The sequence below is a fragment of the Phialemonium atrogriseum genome, assembly GCF_030411735.1.
Source record: "Phialemonium atrogriseum strain 8032-3 unplaced genomic scaffold QBC33scaffold_9, whole genome shotgun sequence".
Taxonomy (NCBI): domain Eukaryota; kingdom Fungi; phylum Ascomycota; class Sordariomycetes; order Cephalothecales; family Cephalothecaceae; genus Phialemonium; species Phialemonium atrogriseum.
This window is the reverse complement of record NW_026848146.1, coordinates 165869-185482: the sequence shown is the minus strand read 5'-3', so window position 1 is coordinate 185482 and position 19614 is coordinate 165869. Positions and strand designations below refer to the sequence as shown.

Below are 19614 nucleotides of genomic sequence, written 5' to 3'. Positions count from 1 at the left end.
GTTGAGCTTGATTGTTCGTTCCCTGGATTCGCTGGGTTGAGGTTGAGAAGTGGAGGGGGAAGAAGCTCGGCGTCGAGGAATCGGATCCAGCCGAGTGGAATCGGCAGGTACCCTTTAGTGGCTGCACCAATGGCATGCGACAATTCTGGAGGAATGCAACCTCAATCTCTATCTGGGTTCTGGATTCTGGAAGGCCACTGCTGCACCAACCTTGATCTTCTTCATTCCATCTCTTTGTTCCCTTTTCCCTTCTAGCCCCTCCCCCTGCCTTGCTAGATCAGGGTCGTGGTGTGATGGAATCCCCTTTATTTGAGGCTGGACCTTGCGCGTTTATTCCCTGCCCCTTATTGTCTCACAAGCTCCCTCCGTATTGGAAGCTGGGTAGGCTGTGAGCTGGATTCCACTCTCCAATCCAACCTCGTCGCACAAAACCGCGGCTCAAACCATTCCAACTCATGGCAACGGACTAAAAATCCCTTATTGGTTGTTTCCCGGCAGATTCAACTCGAGTGAGTCGTGACATCTGCTGTGTGCTTAAGCCCGAAGCTGCGCTATCCTCCAAAGTTGTCCACGTATGTATAACATTACTATCTTGCTGCATAATTGGGCTGGATGGTCTACAAGCAATCAGCTCAGTAAGGATCTCGACCATGGATGTTTCCTCAGTCGACTTGCTTGGAGACATATGATATACCTAATTTCATGCAAACCGCAAGTATGCGGTTCCCCGCCTTCTAATACATGAATATATTTGCACGGTGGTAGATCTGACCTGGAACCTAAAGAGTTCCTCTAGGATATCCTCTATTTTATTAAGTCTCTGATGGTGAGTTCTGTCCTGTCGCTTCTGGTGAGAAACAAACACCCCTCACACCTTTCCAAGTGCCGTGTGATCATGCAGTTTCTTCTCCCGCCCTAATAATAAGACCTCCTTTCAAATGCACGACTCCCGAAACTCCTTGCTTCGAGGGACCAGTTTTCCCGTTGCTCTGTATTCCCCCCTTCCTCCCCTCTCTGCTCGCCAGGTTACCATGTCCCCTCCTGTCCCGCTCAAGCCTTCGACGCATTCACAGTCGGGCTACCCCTGAAGTCAGCAACGCACACACAAGAACCCCCAAGTTAAGGACGAACCGACAACTTACCCAATACCCTCACCAACATCAACCTTTCCCCCCATGATCCCCCGCGCCTCCCCTCCCCCCTCCCCCCTCCTCTCAAACACCATTACCAGCACCGGCATGAGCGCATACCCAACCAGCATCCCCCCAGACGCCAGCGCGGGCCCCGTCCCACCGCGCGCAAACCAGTCCTCTCCCCCTCCGACCTCGTACAGCGCCAGGCGGGCGACGAGGCGCGTCACGGCCATGAGCGCGAGCGCCGCCGCGCCCGCCGCGAGGCGCAGGCCCGCCGCGCGTGGCACCTCGTAGCGGGCGACGAGGAGGCGGGCGCACGCCGTCGCGGCGACTAGCATCGCTGCTCGGACGGGGAGCGGCGGAGCCGAGGTGTGGGTTTGGTTGGCCAGGGCTAGGGCCGCTAGGCGGGAGAGGGCGAGGCCCGAGGCGAGGGTCAGGAGGGTGTAGATCAGGGCTAGGCGGATGATGAAGGAGGCTAGGGCGATGTTCCAGAGGATGTCTATTACGGAGTCTGTTGTTTCGAAGAGGACGAAGCCTGCCATTTTCTTCTCTTTTGGGCTTTCAACGTTGAGCGATGCTCGGGTGGTTTTGGGTTTGTTGGTTAAGTTGGTCAAGTTGAGTTTGGTTCAAGATGATGTCTCAAGGGTATAGTTTGCAACATTTAATTTCTTGACAGGAACAAACCCTGGTATTTATCTGTCGGCATAGTAGTCACGAGGTTTACCATGTTTGCGTTGGTGATGTGAGTAGGTGCCATATATCGGGCTGTTGTGGTGTGATAATGGGACGACCAGCGGCGCCACCACAACGTCACAATTGCTCAACTAGAAACTGCTGATGTCGCTCCCACAAGCCTTGAAGACCTGCAACCTTTCTTTACACCCATTGTTGACACTTTCCAGGACGTCTCGAGCTAGTCCGTCTAAAACAGACTGCTTGTGGTAATTTCCAACTTTGGTCCATTTGGGTATCGTCTTGCATGTCATAAAACCAGCGGTCTCTAATGGGAACTCTATTCGCTGGCAGTCATGATTCTATGTTCAAGCCTGTCCAAACTCAGATTTCTGTCTTGGCGAGCTTCTTCGTCAATTCGTCCACCTCCTTGTCCTTGTCAGGGATGACTGGCTCTTCCTGAGCCTCCTCGGCCTCGTGGATGAGTTTCTCGGCCCTCTCCTCGGGCTCGGCCTCCTCCTCCTCCTCCTCCTCTTCCTCCTCCTCTGAATCCAACTCTTCGAGGTCGCTCAGGCTGTCAAGACCCCACTCGTCCTCGACCAGAACGTCACCACCGAGCTTCTCTTTCCGCTCCTCAAGCAGTTCCTGGAGCGCAATGATCGATTCATCGTCCTCTGTGAACTTGTTCCCGTTTAGCTCAATCTTCTTCAGCGCCGGAAGGGCTTCCTTTGCCGCCTTCGCGAGACCCTTCACCCCCGCGGCTGTGATATCGTTGTACTGCAGGCGCAGGATCTCGAGCTTCTTATTGTTTCCCTGGCCAAGAGCGGCGGAAAGGAGGATGCCACCCTTGGCGCTCAGGAGCGAGTCACCGATGCCCAGTTCCTTGAGCTCACTCCAAGTCGGCGCGACCTTCGCGAGAGCCCGGGCGCCCTTGGCCGTAAACGTATTGTCCTGGAGATCAAGGACCTTGAGCCCAGAGGCACAGCTAAGGCCCTCGAGAATCAAATGCGAGATACCCTCCTGCCGGATGCCATTCTGGACCATCTTGACCTCCTTGACCTCATTATGCAGGCTAAACGTCTTGGCCCATGCAGTCATACTGCCGTTCTCCAGTCGGTTACGACCGCATATAACAGTCTCGAGGTGAGGCACCTCCTGACCATCCTTCCGTGCCGCCTCTTTCTTAGCGTGAAGCTCAGAGAGCGCATCGGCGATCAAGATGCCGGCATGAGGGCCAAGGCCGTTGTTGTTCAGAGAGAGATGCTGGAGAGGAACGTGCGCGGCGAGGAACGCCACGAGGGGGGCTTGTGTGTTCAGACCAAACGCGTTGTCGTTCAGGTTGATCGTAGAAAGTTTAGGAAGGTTCAAGATCGAAGTCAGAAGGGAGGAAAGCGCCTCGGGGATCTCGTTGAGGAGACGACCGGTGAAGATATCGGCTAGATTCGCAACCTATCGTTTGGGGTCAGTATCTTGCGCAAAGCCTTCTCTTTCCATATCGTGACATGCCTGTAGATTCTTTTTCGTCGCCAGGACCTCTCCAAGAAGCTTGCAGGCCCCGACTCCCAAGGTATTTCCGAGCAGCCTAACCTCCTCGACATCGTCCATCGACCGCAACTCGGCAATGTGGGGTTCCAGGTCAGCCGCGGTGTCCAGCTTCAGACCTTTCCCATCGAGGGAAAAGACCTTGGTAGACGGTGCCATGCTGTAAGGATCAAGAAGTCGGCCGATTCCGATATCTATAATGTGCAGGGTGTAATCCTTGAGGCTCTGGGGGCAACGTCGCAAAAGTTTGGGGAGCGAGATTGGGGAGATATTTTGGTGGGGGAGGGGTCAAAACAAACACTGAATGGAATGGGATCGTAAATAATTATCTAGGTACGGAGGTACCTCGGGGGATGGCGAGATCGGGCAACTGGGCAGGTGATGCCAGTTGGCGGTTCTTTCGGCTGTTGGCAGCTGAAATCGCGTCAGATCACTTCTTTTGACATGCAAGGCTCGAAGAAGTGAATGGCGATTGTCCTCTGCGCAAGAACACGTTCATCGATTAGTTTCTGAACAGTCAATTGTAAATTTTCTGACCTCTGGGGGGTTAATTCGATCGAAAATTACCTCCTCCCGAGGAGTCAACTTCACCTTCCCTTACAAAGTTGCCGAAAAGCTTCACGACCGCTCCTACGATGGGAAGGCACGATTCTCCACCAGATTCACCACTCTCTTCAATGGATTCATCAGACGGCTACGACGAAGATGTCACAGAGACAGCTGACGACCTCCCTCCTGCAAAGCGCCAAAAGAGGGGCGATGGGTCAGTAGCCTCATCCGCAGTCATTCCCGATCCAGATCCAGATTCCTTGGAAGGCATGTCCGACGTGTCCTCCGACACCTCGGGCGATGTGCCCAGCTCGCCGATAAATGCACGACTCGACGAGGAGGAATTCGCAGAGCAAGTGACGGTGTGCGCGTGGGAGGGATGCAAGGCCTACAGTATCGGCAACATGGATAAGCTCGTCGAACACATACACAACGATCACATCGAGGGTCGGCAGAAGAAGTACACCTGCGAATGGATCGGTTGCCCTCGGAAAAGCATGCCCCATGCCAGTGGCTACGCTCTGAAGGCGCACATGCGGAGTCACACGAGGGAAAAGCCCTTCTACTGCTACTTGCCTGGTATGTCTATTCGGCCACACCCCCCATCAAGGACTCTGCCACCGTCTTCCATTACTGCGCGCTAACTCTAGACTCCACAGAATGCGATCGCGCGTTTACGAGATCCGATGCCCTTGCTAAACACATGCGCACCGTCCACGAGACTGAGGCTCTCCGACCGTCAGACCCGGTCCCGAAGAGCATGCAGACGGGAGGGCCGGCGGGGAAGTCGTCCAAGCTCAAGATCATCCTCAAGACGCCGCAGTCGCACTCGAAGGGGGACTCCGACTCCGCGGAGGAGGGGGGCAACGCCGACGACTCGGTACCCTTGACGCTGCTGTCGACGGACCTTGGATTCACCCAGAATGAGCGTGACATGCCGATGGATAAGCTATATGCCCTCTGCCGGTGCCAGGTGAAGTGGGCCGAGGCGGACGGGGAGGCGCTCCGGAAGGAGTGCAAGAAGTGGGAGGCCCTGTACAAGAAGGAGTGGCTGGAGAAGGAGGTCCTCTTAGACCAAGTCGTGCAGAGCGAGCTAGGCTGGCACAAACGGAGGCGGGCGGTGCTTAGCGGCGCGGTTGATGTGCACGTTCCGGACGTGGTCGCTAACGGGGCAGGTGATGAGGACGAGCATATCGGCGGTGTTGTCACAAACGGCGAGATGGTGGTGGATGCAGACTAGGCATCGACTTGGTGGTGCTGGGCATGAACTTCAAGCCCAGCATGGGCTACGAATATCACGAAGATTGTACTACTAGCCGTGGCAATTCCTTTCATGCGAACGAACCCTTGTACTCTTAATTTACAGCGGCAATCACCGCGTCTATGCATGCCATACGCCTCAAGCTTGCGCCTAACCGTACATGACGTTGTGATGACTGCGAGGACCACTCCTCATCAGCATCGGCCGTCCCCTCGAAGCAGACCATCGGCTCAAAGCTCCTTCGGCCGCCTCTTGTCAGCCTCGGCGTTCTTGAACGGGAACCCGCTGGTTCTTTTGTCTGCCCCCGTCCTTTTGCTGATATGGCCCTTGTCGCCGCCAAACATGAGGCACCACAGCCCGAACGAGCCGAAGATGCTGTACCCAACAGCCCCGACAAGGTAGCCCATCTGCCCGGTGGAGTTGTACTGGACATAGGTGGAAAATGCATACGCCCCGTGGTAGAGCGTGGAGACGAGTATGGCGGCATTGGAGAAGGGCGTGATGTTGCCGGAGGGAGCTATATTGGTGACGTACTTGTAAGCTGGCGTACTTTTTGCGCAACGACCTGAGGATAGAGACTTACTCTCAACCAGAGATGTAAGTGGCAGAGACCCGGTTAGGACGACGAGAAGAACGCCAATGGTCAGCTGCGAGAACCCCAACGAGCGGGCAAGGTGCTGATCCACGGCTGCTCAGATATTAGTACTCGATCTAGCCTCCGAGTCTTCGCAAAGGGAGCGCGCCCCTGGCACATACCACTTGCATGCCGGAAGTCCGGAGTGAGGAGAGAGATGACAAATGTCGGCCAGAGTGCCAGAGGAATTGACTGCAGTGCCAGCCAGCCGAAGCTGCTGAAGCTGTATAGGGAGATAGACTAGTAGTGGGAGGCCATGGTCAGTTCAAGTTGATCTCGAGTTATCTCCCTTGCCAGCCAGGAGAACGACTTACATCCATAATTGAGGTGTGTGTGGTTGTGCTATAGTTGCAAGATTTAATATCGAGCTTCTGCCTGGACTCCGCCTTTTATTAGTACTTGTACTAGAATACACGCGTCTTATATGTCAAGATCTGGAGCCTCCCTGGCATAGCATTTCCAAGTGACAATGACAACTCCGTACAAACCGAGGAAGATCAGGTTACGTCATATATACGCCTATAATCAGTCCGACGTGGTTGGCTGGCACGCAAAGGGACCTTGCTCCACTGCGGCAATACTGTGGTAGAGACGACCCCACTGGACCGCCCCAAGGCCGATTTCGCATCACCCGTTAAAAAGCGTCTTGACCTACCTAGATGTCCAGACGAAGAGGCGGAGGCAAAAAGTTTGCAGCAACACTTAAACTCACAAGACAGAAGCACTCTCTTGTTCTTTTCTAATTGTTTAAAAGATCTAAGAGACTATATACTCGATGCGGCAAAGGCAGTAATAACCCTTCAAGTCCCACCCCGAATCTTCTACAACCTCGCCACTACCACAGACGGTTTCGAATCTGATTACCAACACACACTCGGAGGAGAGGATCCACGCAAGAAACACCCGCTCGATGGTTCCAACCCAACAACACCCGTCACAATGAGCGCGATACTCTCCGCCGACGACCTCAACGACTTCATCAGCCCCGGCGTCGCCTGCATCAAGCCCATCGAGACGCTCCCCCCCGCCGCCGCCACCGCGTCCCCCACGACCGCCGACGAGAACGAAGTCATCCTAGACGGCCAACAACCCCCGCATGCCGCCGCCGGCGCCGCGCCGGCCGAGATATCGCTGACCGACTGCCTCGCCTGCTCCGGCTGCGTCACCTCGGCCGAGGCCGTGTTGGTCAGCCTGCAGAGCCACGCCGAGGTGCTCAGCACGCTCGACTCGGCCCCGTCGCTGCGGCTCGCCCCCGATAATGTCGAGGGCCTCGAGGACGAGTCCCGGAGGCTGTTCGTCGCCAGCGTGTCGCCGCAGACACGGGCGAGCCTGGCGGCGGCGTGCGGCGGCGGCGTGACGGAGGGGCAGGCCGGGCGCATGCTTGAGAGGCTGCTGATGGGGGAGGGGGGTTTGAGAGCGGGCGGCAAGTGGGGCAATGGGTTCACGTGGGTCGTCGACACCAACACGGCGAGGGAGGCATGTCTGGTCCTTGGGTCCGACGAGGTACTCGGGGGTGGTTCTATTACAACGCAGCCGCCGGCGGACGGGCCTGCGCGGCCTATCCTCACATCATCATGCCCCGGATGGGTATGCTATGCCGAGAAGACACACCCTTACGTCCTCCCTCATCTATCGCGCGTCAAGTCGCCACAGGCCCTGATGGGCACCCTGCTCAAGACCACCCTCAGCCGGAAGTTTGGGATCCCGCCCGACCGGATATGGCACCTGGCCATCATGCCTTGCTTCGACAAGAAACTGGAAGCGAGTCGCGAGGAGCTGACGGATGCAGTTTGGGCGGGCGACGGGAAGCCCGCCCGGGGAGTGCGAGATGTCGACTGCGTTATCACGAGCAAAGAGATACTCATGCTTGCCGAGTCGCGGGGAATCGACTTCTTCAGTCTGTCCTCAGGGCCCCTTCCAAGACAACCCCAATTCCCGGATCCCTCGATCCAGAGGTTCCTCTTCCCTCCCAGGTCGGGCCACAGACCGTCACCCGCAGCGGGGTCATCTGGTGGCAACCTCTATTTCGTCCTCCAGGACATGCAGTCGACGCACCCGGGATCGCAAATACAAACGACAAGGGGCAGGAACGCCGACGTTGTCGACTATAGCGTAACCTCTACCTCCGGCGAAGTCATCTTCAGGGCCGCACGTTATTACGGTTTCCGGAATATCCAGAACTTGGTCCGGCGGCTCAGGCCGGTGAGGCCATCGCGGATGCCAGGCGGAAGGCCGGTTGGCAGCGCCAGGAAGCCGGCGGGGAAGTCGGCCGGGTTGGAGTATGCATATGTCGAGGTCATGGCCTGCCCCGGCGGCTGCACCAATGGGGGCGGCCAGATAAAGGTCGACGACCCGGTCATCATTGAGCGCAAGGGGTTTGCCTCAAAACCGGGGCCCTTGGAGCAGAAGGAATGGCTGTCGCTGGTTGACGAGGCTTATTTCTCTGCGGATGAGGCGGAAATCGGTGTGGGTGATGTGGAGGGCGTGGCCAATGGCTACGAGAAGGTGGTTGGTGGTATTTCCCCTGCATATATTCGAGATATCCTGGCGCATTGGTCGAGTATTACAGGCATAGCGTTGGATAGACTGGCCTATACGAGCTACCGCGAGGTAATCAGTGACGTCGGGAAGGATAAGACGACGGATACTGAGAGGGTGGTCCAACTGGCTGGAAAGATCGGTGGAGGGTGGTGACCAGTACCTAGGCTAGGTAGTCCGACGTGGTGTCGTGGTAATTCAGTCTTCTTTGGCACCGCGCCTGGCGAACCTAAAGCCGCCTCTTCCGCTATTATCGGGTCCAATGGGTGAACGAATAGCCTGCTCTTCTTCTCGCGGTGTAGATGCCCTGCCAGGCCTAGGTGTCGCGCTTTCGCCGTCCCGCTTCTGTATGCCGAACCCGGGTTTGGGAGAGTAGCTGGGATCATACAGTTCCCGGGAACCGATCGGGTTGCCCACAGGCGTGCGGCGGCTCTGACCGTCTTGCCGGCCGTCGTGCCGACTGTCGCTGCGGGATCCTTCGCTTCGGGGCCCTCCTCCGCGACCCCTGGTCTGTTTTCTGTAGGTCTGGCGGCCATCTGATGAGGGTGGAGTGGTCTCATTCCGAGGAGTCGATTGGCCGGATGAGGCATTTGAGTCGCCAAAGATCTTGGCTCGTACTTCTTCGTAGCGGCGCTGCTTCTCCTCAAGCTCTCTCTGCTGGCGCATTCGGATCTCCTCTGGTGTGGGCTGGTGCTTAGTGGAGTCATCCTCGTCTTCGTCGTCATCGAGTGTCAACCGCTCGAGTCCGGTAACAGGATCCCTCTTGACTACCATCTGCGGTGTGGGCTTTCGGCTCAAGACCTTCACTGCAGGTTTGAAGCCCGTTGCCAGCGGTACGTTGCTGCTCGCAACTACGAACAGGTTCTCTGTTGGGGTCTCGCTGCAAACATCGTCAGCCAGGGTAGGAATAGTCGACAAGCCGGTGGACATACGCTGATTCCCAGAGTTTGCGTTGGCCTTCGGCATGCCTTGCCAGCAGCTCAGGGCGTGACATGGGGGTTTTCTGCGCAGGCGCTGCCTCCTCTTGTTTGGACATTTGATCGGCCTGCGTCTCCCAGTCGTCTTCCCACGCGTCGGGGAGCTCATGGTGTTTCGGCATCTTATAAGCAATCAAGATAAGATGTATTACGGTGACGTCAAGTTTCGGCTTGGAAGCATGTAGCTATTCAGAAGAACAGAGCTTCTTGCAACAATTTCAAAGGAAGCCGTTCCAGGTGTGTTCTGGGGTTTCAAGAAAGTAACCTGCACGCTATCGTACGTGTAATCTGTGTAATCTGGAGTTGCAATTGAAGCCTGAACCCTCTCCCCTTGTTCTCCAAAATTTAATTCAACTTTCTGATTAGCGCGATACTCCCAGTGGGAATCCTGGACCCACATAAACGAGCTGACGGATAGTGTGGAAAGAGCCTTGAACACTGTGTGTAGGTAACTCGACGTCCAAACACTAATAAGCCTCCTAGCATACACCACAGGTCACGTTGCCTGGGGTTGGGAAGAGCAACCGCAAAACTATCCCTCTCTGGTTAGCAAGTCGTAATTGAGACACCCCAAGAGTCATAAACAACACCCTCATCTTCAGGATGAACGTAGACGAGATGCTGTCAGACGCCCCTAGCAGCTTCAGCCAGGACGCTGCTGCCGGAGCTGGGGAGAGCGGCAAGGTCACAGGAGGGGGGATGAACCCGAAGAAGCTCAGGGAAGAGATAGAGCTGGCAAAGACACGCCTCTCAGATCAGAAGTTCAGGATCAGTAAGTCCCTAGTCCCCGAGGTCATGTTTGATAATGCCTTCTCGACTAACATAAATAACAGCTGACTATCCCGATCCGCTGCTGCCTCGGAAAGGTATCAGCCCCAAGAAGTACCCTGCCGGTGTTACTGCTGAGATAGAGGAGCGTCTAATGGCCGTTATTGCAAAGACCCAGGCGACATCGAATGCTTGATGCCATGGAAAGATAGGAGAGCGTGTTATGGGAGTGTTTTTTTGGGGGGGCTGTTCATCGAGATACATGGTCCTGGGGGCCAATGCTGCGGTTCAGTCCAAGTCTTGTGGCTCGTCCGTTTTCTATTGTCCGTATTGTTAAAGACAATAGTAATTCATGGCCAATTGTCGGCCAGCTCCGTCCCCCTGTGAGTAGCCCCCTATTGCATTCGACCTATTCAACTCCGTCAACAATAGAATATCCCGGGCTCAGGGGAACCAGCAGCAGAATAAATTCAACTTTACACATCAACTTTGCCCTTCTCCCTTCCTACTTTTGCGACCGGATAGATCATTTTCAAGATTTGTGAGCCAGCAAACAGATTCATCTTCATCGAATTCTTTACTCTCTTTCGCAGTAACAATCAACCCTCATACCATACCAACCTTCTTCAAGATGTCTTTCACTATCACTATCAACCCGTCTACCGCCGAGAAGGAGACCGGCTTCGAGGTCTCGCTCAACGTCGACGAGACTTCCAGCGTCACCATCAAGCCTTCCACCACCGCCGGGAGGGACAGCGGCGTCGAGGTCTTGGTAAAGGCCGAAAAGTCTTTCACCATCACCATCAATGCCTCCTCCGCCGAGGTCGTCGACTCGCCGCCAGCCCAGCCAACCGGGCTCTCTTCGCACCCCACCCCACCTTCGGATACCAGCCTTGGTGGTGCCAGCCCCACGGGCAGGCGAGGCAGAAGCCTATCTGTCGACTCTTCCGACGGGGGTCGCCCCGAGAAGCGGGCTCGGCTCGCCGCCGACGAGGACGAACTGGCGTCGGAGGACTCCCGGCCCGACAAGGACCGTGCGCTCTGGGAGCACACCGGCGCACGCCGCATCCGGTGGGGCAAGTGGCCCACCGCGTCCGTGCTGCCCGGTGAGTCACCCAGGGCGCACGAGAGGCGTCTGGACTGGGAGTACTCCGCCTGCCGCGAGGCCGAGTCGAGGTACTACCACTGGCACGTGGCCATTTACGGAAGTTAGTAGCCACCTCCTCTAACTGATCGGTATAAATTGAACATCTGCTGACTGTTTGCCCTTTAGGAGGTCCAAACCACGACCTCTCATACAAGGATGCGGTCGAGCTCGCCTACCAAACAGAGCTCCTGGTGCCGTCGGACGAGCAACTCGGTGCCCTCGAGGCGGAGAGTGAGGACGAGGGCGCGTATGGGATGGCGTCGAGACCGGCTTCTGAAGGAGGGAGTTGGGTGGGTTAGTGTCTGGTCGGAGTGGAAGGGGGGAAGGGATGTTTATTATCAATCCTATACGGTTGCCTCGCGGCACCATCCCTTAGCTTAGCAGCATTAAACGGCGACAGGATTGTGAATCTTGCTTGGTGAGGCTTACATCTGCACCAATGGTTATCTGAACACAGCTGGTGATCCTGTATCCTGCCATGGTGCTTAGAATATACTGGTAAACACTTGTCGACTATGGACTTGCATTGTCGCTCAGAGCTATGCGATACCGCTGGAACCCCGAGTCACAACCCGGACATTGACAAGCCATGGGACAGCCTTCTCGTTCCCCTTATTGCCTGGGGAGAGATATTTGTGATTGAAAATATCCAAACATACCTAGCTTTTAAGCTACTAGGATGCGCCCAGACTCAAGGGCAAACCGCCCTGGACTTAGTAGAACGCTCCAAGATAAGGTCAGTCAATTAGATGAATTTCCATAACAAAAAGCAGAGCAGCAGACTCATCATGCATTTCCGGGGATATGCAATGCCATCGCCGCTTGGCCATGACTGACAGCAGTTGTCGTCCCATCTCGCAGATCTGGATACAGTGAGTCAGGGTGCACATGCTCGTCGGGCACGCCATCCCAAACCTGGGACGCTGACGTAGTATTCAACAGTAGAATACGTTCACTGCTCATTCCACCATTCTGCAATCAGTCGATGGTAAGGCGGTTCTCTGTACATGCAATCTGGGTTCTCCAGGCGTGGATCTCTGTTCGGCACAGGACCTAGTTTCCGAAGGCTCAACATTGGTTGCGTCGCGGCAAAAAAACGAGCTGCACGCTCTGAGCCGGCGGATCGGGTCACGGAGGACGCCCAAGATCGACGATCGCACTTGGCTAAAGGGGATTGGCGCAGTTGCGGGCGGGATAATAGCAGAGGAAGAGAGACACTGTGTACACTACTACTGTGAAGAAAGGGGGAGGGCTTTCTCAAGACACTCCGGATGCCACATACACGCACAGTCGCTGACGCGAGAGGGTTGATTAACTAGGTAGGTGGTGTAGATCGTAGTGCCCAGGAGACCACATGTGCAACGGCAACCAGACGCCACGGCGATCGATATCCGCTGCAAGTCGAGGACCGAGTAATCATGACTCGCATATACGACTCGTGGGGGTCTCAACGGTCGGGAACCCGGGTCGGCGATCCTTGGCCAAGGGATGGTACTCGCTATCGTGGGTTCCCACTGCCTGCATTGCCTCGTTTGGACTCGGCCTGGGCGGCTTGGTCTCCCAAGGCGAATGAATTTGAGCGGCAGCCACGAGGATCCATCTGGCCGCAGGCGGGCTGTGATGGACCGCGGAGCATGTTTTTTGAGGCAGCAGACGTCGAATGTACATACAGAATGCATGTGTACCATTGGGAGATGGCGGTGATGGTCGGACTGCACCTAAATAGAAAACGATATAGGCCAGCTGACAGAAGGAAAGCCGCCCGTTTCGGACGGGAGCTTTTGATTGTGTGCTGTAATCCGTAGTGTATGTACAGTACATTCACATACCATAGATCTGATCACTTCCATGCCAGACTACCTACACGTGAGCCAGGTTATGTTAATGCAGCTGGACGGGATTAGAAACAGGAAACAGTTGAAACCTTGGAAGGCCTTCAGCTCTGGGGGTTGCGTTACCTCAATTCCAGTCGGCACCAGGCTCTTGGGCCAGCCCCCGAATGACCCCGGAACAACATAAGCAAGTAAGGGCAGGCCTCGAGTGTGACACCAAAACCTAGTGGAGGTGTAAAAGGTAAAAGAGAGGCGTGAGTCAAAGCATGAGACATAGGAAGCCTATTACATTGCAGGCGGCATCTCCAAGCTTCGGCAGGTTCGTACGCTGGTATGCGTAGTTGGCTTTGGACCGATCCCCGTCATGGTTCCCTCTCCCAGAATCCTGATTCTTCGTTTCTTGACGTATCATGTACGATAGGCCTTTGCGATCGCAGCGCGTGTTACAGTAGCAAACCCTGCTGTTGGTATGGAAGGGTATCCTAGTATAGTACATCCGGCAGCCGCTTGGCCCCACTTGTTCCAGCTACATAGTACGGCGTATCTAAAGTACTGTACATCATACTTCTCAGCATAACGTTGATACACTCCAGTGGGAAGCTGAGAGATATCATGGTTCAGATGCCTACCTACTGTCTCTCATAGAGACGATTTTGAGCCTTATCTGCTGATGACGGGAGAACCTTACCTTCGGAGGCAAAGTAGGCTTTTCTCTCACTCTTATTCTGGTGGCGGCCTTACTTGGTACCCCAGGTTCGGGAGCTCTCGGCTTGTCGAGCGGATTACCTCACATTCATATAAATCCCCACTTCTCCAACTTGGTTCTGCTGCTCATTGACATCGTTGGTGACATTTTTCTCGACGAGTCGCCGCGGGGCTATTCCCAACCAACCAGATAGGTGCCTAATAACCTAGTTAAACTACCACCTACCTACCTTACCTCAACTGGATGTTAGCCTGCTAGGCTGGTCATGGGCAGTTCGCCCGCCGCAGGCAGGAAAAAAATTCATACTCCCGAAATCCCTCCCCCCCCAAAGAGAGAACTCCAACAACCTACACCCCAAGCGCCCAATCGACTCGCCTCATATTATCACACTCACACCACGCGCAACCCACCGCTGAAACGATCCAATACCAACCTCGACTCTCGCCCCGAACTCCGATCCTCCTCAGCCTGGCATTTGCTTTCTCCTGCGAGCAGATGCAAAATGTCGGGCCCGGCTGATGGCTCAGGCGCTGGTGCAGGCGGCGGCGGCTTCGACCTGCTGAAACGTGCAACCCAAGCAATGATGTCAAAGTACGTCGGTATCAAATATTTCTCTTTTTTAGTCTCTGCCTACCGACTCTCCTGGATCCCCTCACTGCAAGTTCGATATCCCTCAGCGCCTGCGGCTGCCGCGAAGAAATACCTCGAACACCCTGTTTCGCATTACAAAGCTCCTGTTCCATCACGTCCCTTTATTCATATTAATGGGCCACTTCTTGGGGCTTCCAGAACGCCCGGCAGAAGTTTAGCCAAACCTGTTGAGCCCCTCGGAAGACCCACAAGCCCAGACTGCTGCCAAAGTTGGCGGCCGTGCCCAATGAACCCTTGCGTTTGCCGATGCCGCAGCGCATTCCCCGTCACCATTTAAGCCAGAGGTACCACCTGGCTACCTGAGCCAGCAAGGTACATAGGTGCCTACCCACTGCGCTACGCTTGAGGCGGTGATCAAGAATGTGGTTGCGTAGCCACCTAAGGCAATCCCCGAGTCAGGCTAGTGCCGGCCCCCAGATGGCCCTTGGGCCCTTTTGCGGTTTACATGCCTACTCATTTGCCCGCAACTCTGGGCCTACTCCGCCTACCGGATGCTTCCCCCTCATGGTCTGCGTATATGGCGCATCAATAATTGATTTGCACATGTAAATTTCATCTGGTCTTCCCTTCCCGACCGGGGCCGTGGATGGCAGACAGGCCGGATGGTAGCACCAGTCAGGTTGTCTGCCCGTCCAGAGTCCATTGTCTGTCTGTCTGTCTTGTCGAGGTCGCTATCACACCTTCCCTTGTAGCCGTGGCCCTGAAGAAAAGGTGGAGGATGAGAAGCTCCCCCCACTTCCATGATCGTTCGTCAACCGCATGGCAAGCATCAATGGTACACTACTAGGTTTACCCAAGAGCGAGTAAGCAGTGTACCAAAGTGGCAGAAGCTGAGGAACCCGTTCGAACGGCAGCTCCTTTTCCTTTTTTCCATTTCCCTTCCTTGCTTCACTCTCTCCCTGTCTTTTCATGCAGACCCAAGTCACACATCAATCAGCCCTGCCTTCACTAGGTAGCGACGTATTACCTTCCTTCCCTGTTCAGCTTCGCCCAGAGCGCATTTTTACATCCCGCCCCATTTCCAGGTTTACCCCAAAAAAGCACCTCAGCTCACTGAAAATCATCGCCACCTCACCCCAGCCCAATCCAGAGTAGTCATCATGAGCTAGCCATATTTACCTCGACTGTTTCGCTCTTCGCTCTTCTCCCGCTTATGCACTTTCTCCACTCACTACACAACTCTTCTTCTTCATTCACCATACTTGCCTTTTATGGTCTACTCTCAAGATGGACCGATTCCTCGCCTCGGAAGGTATTAACGGTCGCAGCAGGTCTGTCGCAGCCGACGATGATGGAACCGACCACATTGGCCTCGATACCCCACGTTCCGGTGTGGCAACACCGCAACCAGACCTCCACGACAAGCGATTACCCGGCATAATGAGTTACTTTGGTCAGGTTCGTGCAGCCTCTTTTCAGCGTTTGTTGTCTGGCACCTTCAACGCAAGTGGACAAGCTTCACCCGCTCCACCCGCCTCACCGACCGCCGGCCCTCAGGACGAGGAGTCACCTCGAACTACTTCCCAGTCGAAACCCCCGGCTAGCGCTGTTGAACAGGACTTGCGCCGCATATCTACAGACGAGGCGCCCTCTCTCTTCCCTCATGAGACGGTGGGCCCTTCTGAAGAGCATCCATATCCTACTCCCCCTACATCCCAGCGATCTTCTGTCCGGGGGAGTTCGAGTATTCCTAGCGTCGGCCTGGAGGGTCGAGACACCCCTGCGTCGTCTCGACAACCCAGCCTTCGCAGGATGAGCCTCGCAGACTTTGCTAGAGGAAATGCCCGAAGATCTTCCCTTCTCGCACCTTTGACAGCCAGGGTCACTGAATCTAGTGTCTCGGCCCCTCATTTCTCAAACCCCAGCTCTCAGGCCTCCACTGTCCCAAGCTCACCGACGCGTACAAGTTCTGGAGATGAGAAGGGTGCCTCTGATAATAAGTTCGCGTGTGTCAAGAGCCTCAGGAAGCTAACAGATGTGGCCGGGGTCAAGAGTGGTACTTCAACCCCGACCCGAGCGCTTTCAACCGCGCGCCCGTCGAAAGCCGAAAGCCAAGACGACGCGAGCCGGGAAACCGTCGCCGTTCCAGACCGCGCAGTGGCTCGCACCCCGACACCCCCAGGTGCCCAAGCACCAGCCGCTAGAGGAAAGCTTACTATCAAAATCGCCGAGGCGAGGGGACTGAAGAAGTGTCGTGATCCGTACGTCGTTGTCGTTTTCCAACGCAGCGAGCTCATATCCGGCGGCCCACGCCCCGCCGAAGAGGACGAGGATACTGCTGTTTCGGCAGCCATGGCAGTCCCCATACGCGGCACCCCAATGCAACGCCAAGGGAGCGACTCCGGACGACCACCGATGGCCATCCCGATGAGAAGCCGCCAGAGTAGTAACACCAGCATTGGCGACTACACGACCTTCCGCAACCGTAATTCGCGCCGGTCGTTCACCAATCCTAAATGGGACGCCGAGGCTATCTTGTAAGTCTGGGTGGCCCTGAGAGGCCCAATCTTCATGCTAATAGCCCACCCCTCCGCCAATAGTGACGTTGTTGGATTGGACATGCTTGTAGACGTCTCGGTATATGACCACAGCGCCTCTGGAGAGGAGTTCCTAGGCCACGTCGATTTCCAGGCCAAGATGTCGGAGAAGGAGGGCCCTGTCCGAGGATGGTACTCCCTGAAAGGTCATGCCGACACCATGATCGAGGACACACCAACAGGCGAGATATACGTCGAGGCATCCTTCCAGAGGGCTGAACGCAAGCACTTTGGACCCGAAATGTTCCAGATCTTGCGGCTGATCGGGAAAGGCACCTTCGGCCAAGTATACCAGGTGCGGAAAAAGGACACGAAAAGGATTTACGCCATGAAGGTCCTGTCGAAGAAGGTCATCGTGCAGAAGAAGGAAGTTGCCCACACCGTTGGCGAACGGAACATTCTAGTGCGGACTGCTATGTCCGACTCGCCCTTCATCGTGGGACTGAAGTTCTCCTTCCAAACCCCGTCGGATCTATACCTGGTGACCGACTACATGTCCGGCGGCGAGCTTTTCTGGCATCTACAGAAAGAAGGCCGATTCGACGAGAAGAGGGCAAAGTTCTACATCGCCGAGCTTATCCTCGCCATCCAGCATCTCCATAACAACGACATTGTCTACCGCGATTTGAAGCCCGAAAACATCCTACTAGACGCAAATGGACACATTGCCCTGTGCGACTTTGGTCTGTCCAAGGCGAACCTAACCAAGAACGACACGACCAACACATTTTGCGGGACCACCGAGTACCTGGCTCCCGAAGTCCTACTCGATGAGGCCGGTTACACAAAGATGGTGGATTTCTGGTCTCTCGGAGTCCTGGTCTTTGAGATGTGTTGTGGATGGAGCCCATTCTATGCCGAGGATACACAGCAAATGTACAAGAACATTGCCTTCGGCAAGGTCAGGTTCCCTCGCGACTCGTTGTCCTTGGAAGGGAGAAATTTCGTCAAGGGGTTGCTCAACAGGAACCCGAAGCATCGGCTCGGTGCGACTGACGATGCCGAGGAGCTGAAGCGGCACGCTTTTTTCCAAGATGTCGACTGGGAGGCGCTGGCGAAGAAGCTCATCACACCGCCGTTCAAGCCCAAGTTGAAGAGTGAGACGGACGTCTCGTACTTTGATCCAGAGTTCACCAACGCCTTGAACATCAATGGGTCCCTGAACGAGCGGGCTGCTGCTCTAGCCAAGGGGTACGCAACATCGACTCCTCTCTCGCCATCTGTGCAGGCCAACTTCCAAGGCTTCACCTATGTCGACGAGAGTGCTCTTGACATTCTTGAAGACCATATGAAGGACCGGTACAGCGGCAGATACGACGACGAGGAAATGGACGACATCGACCGTAAGAAGGATGATGAATGGGATGACCTCGGAGATATCGACTCGAGAGACGCAAACCGAATGAGCGGCATCGTCAAGACGAACACCAATGACGAGCAAATGTTCGGCAACACCCATTTCGATGATGTGTAATCGCTTGAGAATCCCGTCTCTCTGCGGCCCTGCCAGCACCTCTTCTTTCAAACGACTTCTCTTGTCCCCTTATTTCCTTCTTCTTCTTCTCTCCCTATCTCTCCTCCCTCACCGCTCTGGTTCAGATGGAATAAGACAAAAAAAGGAGACCGTTTGCTTATTGACGACTTACACGCGACCATCATGGCATTCATGCATCTGGCGGTATACTTGCATTATGGTAATAGGAGGGCAGGGTACGAAAGGCTGGGCGTTCAGGGGAAGGGTCGCCGTGGAACATAACAGACTGCATCATTGCGTTGTTGTTGCTGGCAGAAATGATATGGACGAGTGCATGATCTATTTACACTGCAAAATCTCTATTCAAGCCCCTTCTGCGGTTATCCAGGAGCTGTGGTTGCCGAGGCTTGTACTTGATGCCCTGGCTTTGTAACACACGTCCTGCCATTCTTCGTCTTCCAGAAGTCGTCCCTAGTCACGGAGTCTCGCAACTCTGGGATTAATCTGCCGAATCGCCACGCTTGGTCCTAGAGTTTCTCGTAAGCTGTCAGGATGAGGCGCGCTTTGGTCCATGTACTTACAGAGACAAATACGATAAACCAAGACGTAGAATGCAATAATATCTAATGCAAGCAAACAAACGAGCGGTGCGTATGGTTGGTGTAATACCCGTGTAGGGCAAGGCTTTCTTCCACAACGGTATCGGGATCGAAGCAACCAAGAAATTGACTTCGAACAGGATCTGCCCACCTCTCCACATATCCGATCGGGCACAGAGGCTTTCCAGGTGGGTAAGGCGATGCCATCAGACATTATCTCCCGGCTCTGATATGCATTGCTTGCTATCCAGAACAAGCATCGACTAACTACCTTCTCTTACACTGTCGGGCCCAAGAGCTGGATGGGACAAAGCGGCAGCGGGAAGAGCTAGAAGAGCACACGGGGAGGCAGGCTTGAAAATTGGCATTTGCTCACCAGCCATTCCGTTCGTCGGCCGTGAACTGCTTGGAGACGGGCTCTTCCAGACAAATGCGTTGACCCGGAATGGGAACTGGGGATGACTACAAAACCAAGACTCGGGGGGGGGGGGGGGGGGGGACGTGGGTGGGGGGGGGTAAGATGCCCCCCCCTAAGGTGGGACGCCCGGGCGGGCAAAATTCAACTGGGCCAGGATGGGGGGGGGTTGGGACCCC

At 55.3% G+C, this 19614-nt stretch overlaps 9 protein-coding genes across 9 annotated transcripts; 5 read left to right on the top strand and 4 right to left on the bottom strand.

Annotated features, from left to right (window-relative positions):
• Positions 1–1050: 1050 nt before the first annotated feature.
• On the bottom strand, positions 1051–1675 carry QBC33DRAFT_513979 (uncharacterized protein; the record flags this gene model as incomplete). The annotated part of the gene is made up of 2 exons (XM_060426024.1): positions 1051–1078; positions 1143–1675. The coding sequence occupies 2 exons, from the start codon at positions 1673–1675 to the stop codon at positions 1051–1053; spliced, it is 561 nt and encodes a 186-aa protein (XP_060284579.1).
• Positions 1676–1879: 204 nt separating this feature from the next.
• On the bottom strand, positions 1880–3633 carry QBC33DRAFT_534723 (ran GTPase activating protein 1). The gene is made up of 2 exons (XM_060427557.1): positions 3312–3633; positions 1880–3254 (listed from the first exon to the last, which is right to left on the bottom strand). Exons 1-2 carry the CDS (start codon positions 3504–3506, stop codon positions 2190–2192), a joined length of 1260 nt encoding a protein of 419 aa, XP_060284578.1. The 5' UTR covers positions 3507–3633; the 3' UTR covers positions 1880–2189.
• Positions 3634–3779: 146 nt separating this feature from the next.
• On the top strand, positions 3780–5295 carry QBC33DRAFT_534721 (putative zinc finger protein). The gene is made up of 2 exons (XM_060427556.1): positions 3780–4475; positions 4556–5295. The coding sequence occupies exons 1-2, from the start codon at positions 3983–3985 to the stop codon at positions 5134–5136; spliced, it is 1074 nt and encodes a 357-aa protein (XP_060284577.1). The 5' UTR covers positions 3780–3982; the 3' UTR covers positions 5137–5295.
• On the bottom strand, positions 5262–6560 carry QBC33DRAFT_373812 (uncharacterized protein). Its single transcript, XM_060424005.1, has 5 exons — positions 6447–6560; positions 6106–6166; positions 5914–6031; positions 5741–5845; positions 5262–5674 (listed from the first exon to the last, which is right to left on the bottom strand). Exons 2-5 carry the CDS (start codon positions 6109–6111, stop codon positions 5388–5390), a joined length of 516 nt encoding a protein of 171 aa, XP_060284576.1. The 5' UTR covers positions 6112–6166; positions 6447–6560; the 3' UTR covers positions 5262–5387.
• QBC33DRAFT_373848 (LET1 protein) lies at positions 6435–8506 on the top strand. The gene has a single exon (XM_060424006.1). It carries the CDS (start codon positions 6731–6733, stop codon positions 8483–8485), a length of 1755 nt encoding a protein of 584 aa, XP_060284575.1. The 5' UTR covers positions 6435–6730; the 3' UTR covers positions 8486–8506.
• Positions 8507–8527: 21 nt separating this feature from the next.
• QBC33DRAFT_557824 (uncharacterized protein) lies at positions 8528–9428 on the bottom strand (the record flags this gene model as incomplete). The annotated part of the gene is made up of 2 exons (XM_060429833.1): positions 8528–9209; positions 9262–9428. 2 exons carry the CDS (start codon positions 9426–9428, stop codon positions 8528–8530), a joined length of 849 nt encoding a protein of 282 aa, XP_060284574.1.
• Positions 9429–9786: 358 nt separating this feature from the next.
• QBC33DRAFT_534714 (uncharacterized protein) lies at positions 9787–10586 on the top strand. Its single transcript, XM_060427555.1, has 3 exons — positions 9787–10078; positions 10140–10457; positions 10535–10586. The coding sequence occupies exons 1-2, from the start codon at positions 9910–9912 to the stop codon at positions 10268–10270; spliced, it is 300 nt and encodes a 99-aa protein (XP_060284573.1). The 5' UTR covers positions 9787–9909; the 3' UTR covers positions 10271–10457; positions 10535–10586.
• Positions 10141–11628, top strand: QBC33DRAFT_373622 (uncharacterized protein). The gene is made up of 3 exons (XM_060424004.1): positions 10141–10457; positions 10706–11272; positions 11398–11628. Exons 1-3 carry the CDS (start codon positions 10353–10355, stop codon positions 11518–11520), a joined length of 795 nt encoding a protein of 264 aa, XP_060284572.1. The 5' UTR covers positions 10141–10352; the 3' UTR covers positions 11521–11628.
• A 4030-nt stretch (positions 11629–15658) lies between these two features.
• QBC33DRAFT_606794 (Serine/threonine-protein kinase) lies at positions 15659–18412 on the top strand (the record flags this gene model as incomplete). Its single annotated transcript, XM_060432315.1, has 2 exons — positions 15659–16887; positions 16951–18412. Coding segments are annotated over 2 exons (2691 nt in total), but the record flags the coding sequence as incomplete, so codon positions are not given.
• Between the last annotated feature and the right edge of the window lie 1202 nt (positions 18413–19614).

Coding starts and splice junctions, on each gene's coding strand:
- QBC33DRAFT_373622 (XM_060424004.1), top strand. CDS start 10,353: ATGCTGCGGTTCAGTCCAAGTCTTGTGGCTCGTCCGTTTTCTATTGTC. Junction 10,458..10,705: donor TCGGCCAGCTCCGTCCCCCT/GTGAGTAGCCCC, acceptor ACCTTCTTCAAG/ATGTCTTTCACTATCACTAT. Junction 11,273..11,397: donor ACTACCACTGGCACGTGGCC/ATTTACGGAAGT, acceptor GAGCTCGCCTAC/CAAACAGAGCTCCTGGTGCC.
- QBC33DRAFT_534723 (XM_060427557.1), bottom strand. CDS start 3,506: ATGGCACCGTCTACCAAGGTCTTTTCCCTCGATGGGAAAGGTCTGAAG. Junction 3,255..3,311: donor CGACGAAAAAGAATCTACAG/GCATGTCACGAT, acceptor CCCAAACGATAG/GTTGCGAATCTAGCCGATAT.
- QBC33DRAFT_534714 (XM_060427555.1), top strand. CDS start 9,910: ATGAACGTAGACGAGATGCTGTCAGACGCCCCTAGCAGCTTCAGCCAG. Junction 10,079..10,139: donor AGATCAGAAGTTCAGGATCA/GTAAGTCCCTAG, acceptor CATAAATAACAG/CTGACTATCCCGATCCGCTG.
- QBC33DRAFT_534721 (XM_060427556.1), top strand. CDS start 3,983: ATGGGAAGGCACGATTCTCCACCAGATTCACCACTCTCTTCAATGGAT. Junction 4,476..4,555: donor CTTCTACTGCTACTTGCCTG/GTATGTCTATTC, acceptor TAGACTCCACAG/AATGCGATCGCGCGTTTACG.
- QBC33DRAFT_373848 (XM_060424006.1), top strand. CDS start 6,731: ATGAGCGCGATACTCTCCGCCGACGACCTCAACGACTTCATCAGCCCC.
- QBC33DRAFT_373812 (XM_060424005.1), bottom strand. Junction 5,846..5,913: donor GGACTTCCGGCATGCAAGTG/GTATGTGCCAGG, acceptor ATATCTGAGCAG/CCGTGGATCAGCACCTTGCC. Junction 5,675..5,740: donor ACTTACATCTCTGGTTGAGA/GTAAGTCTCTAT, acceptor TCACCAATATAG/CTCCCTCCGGCAACATCACG.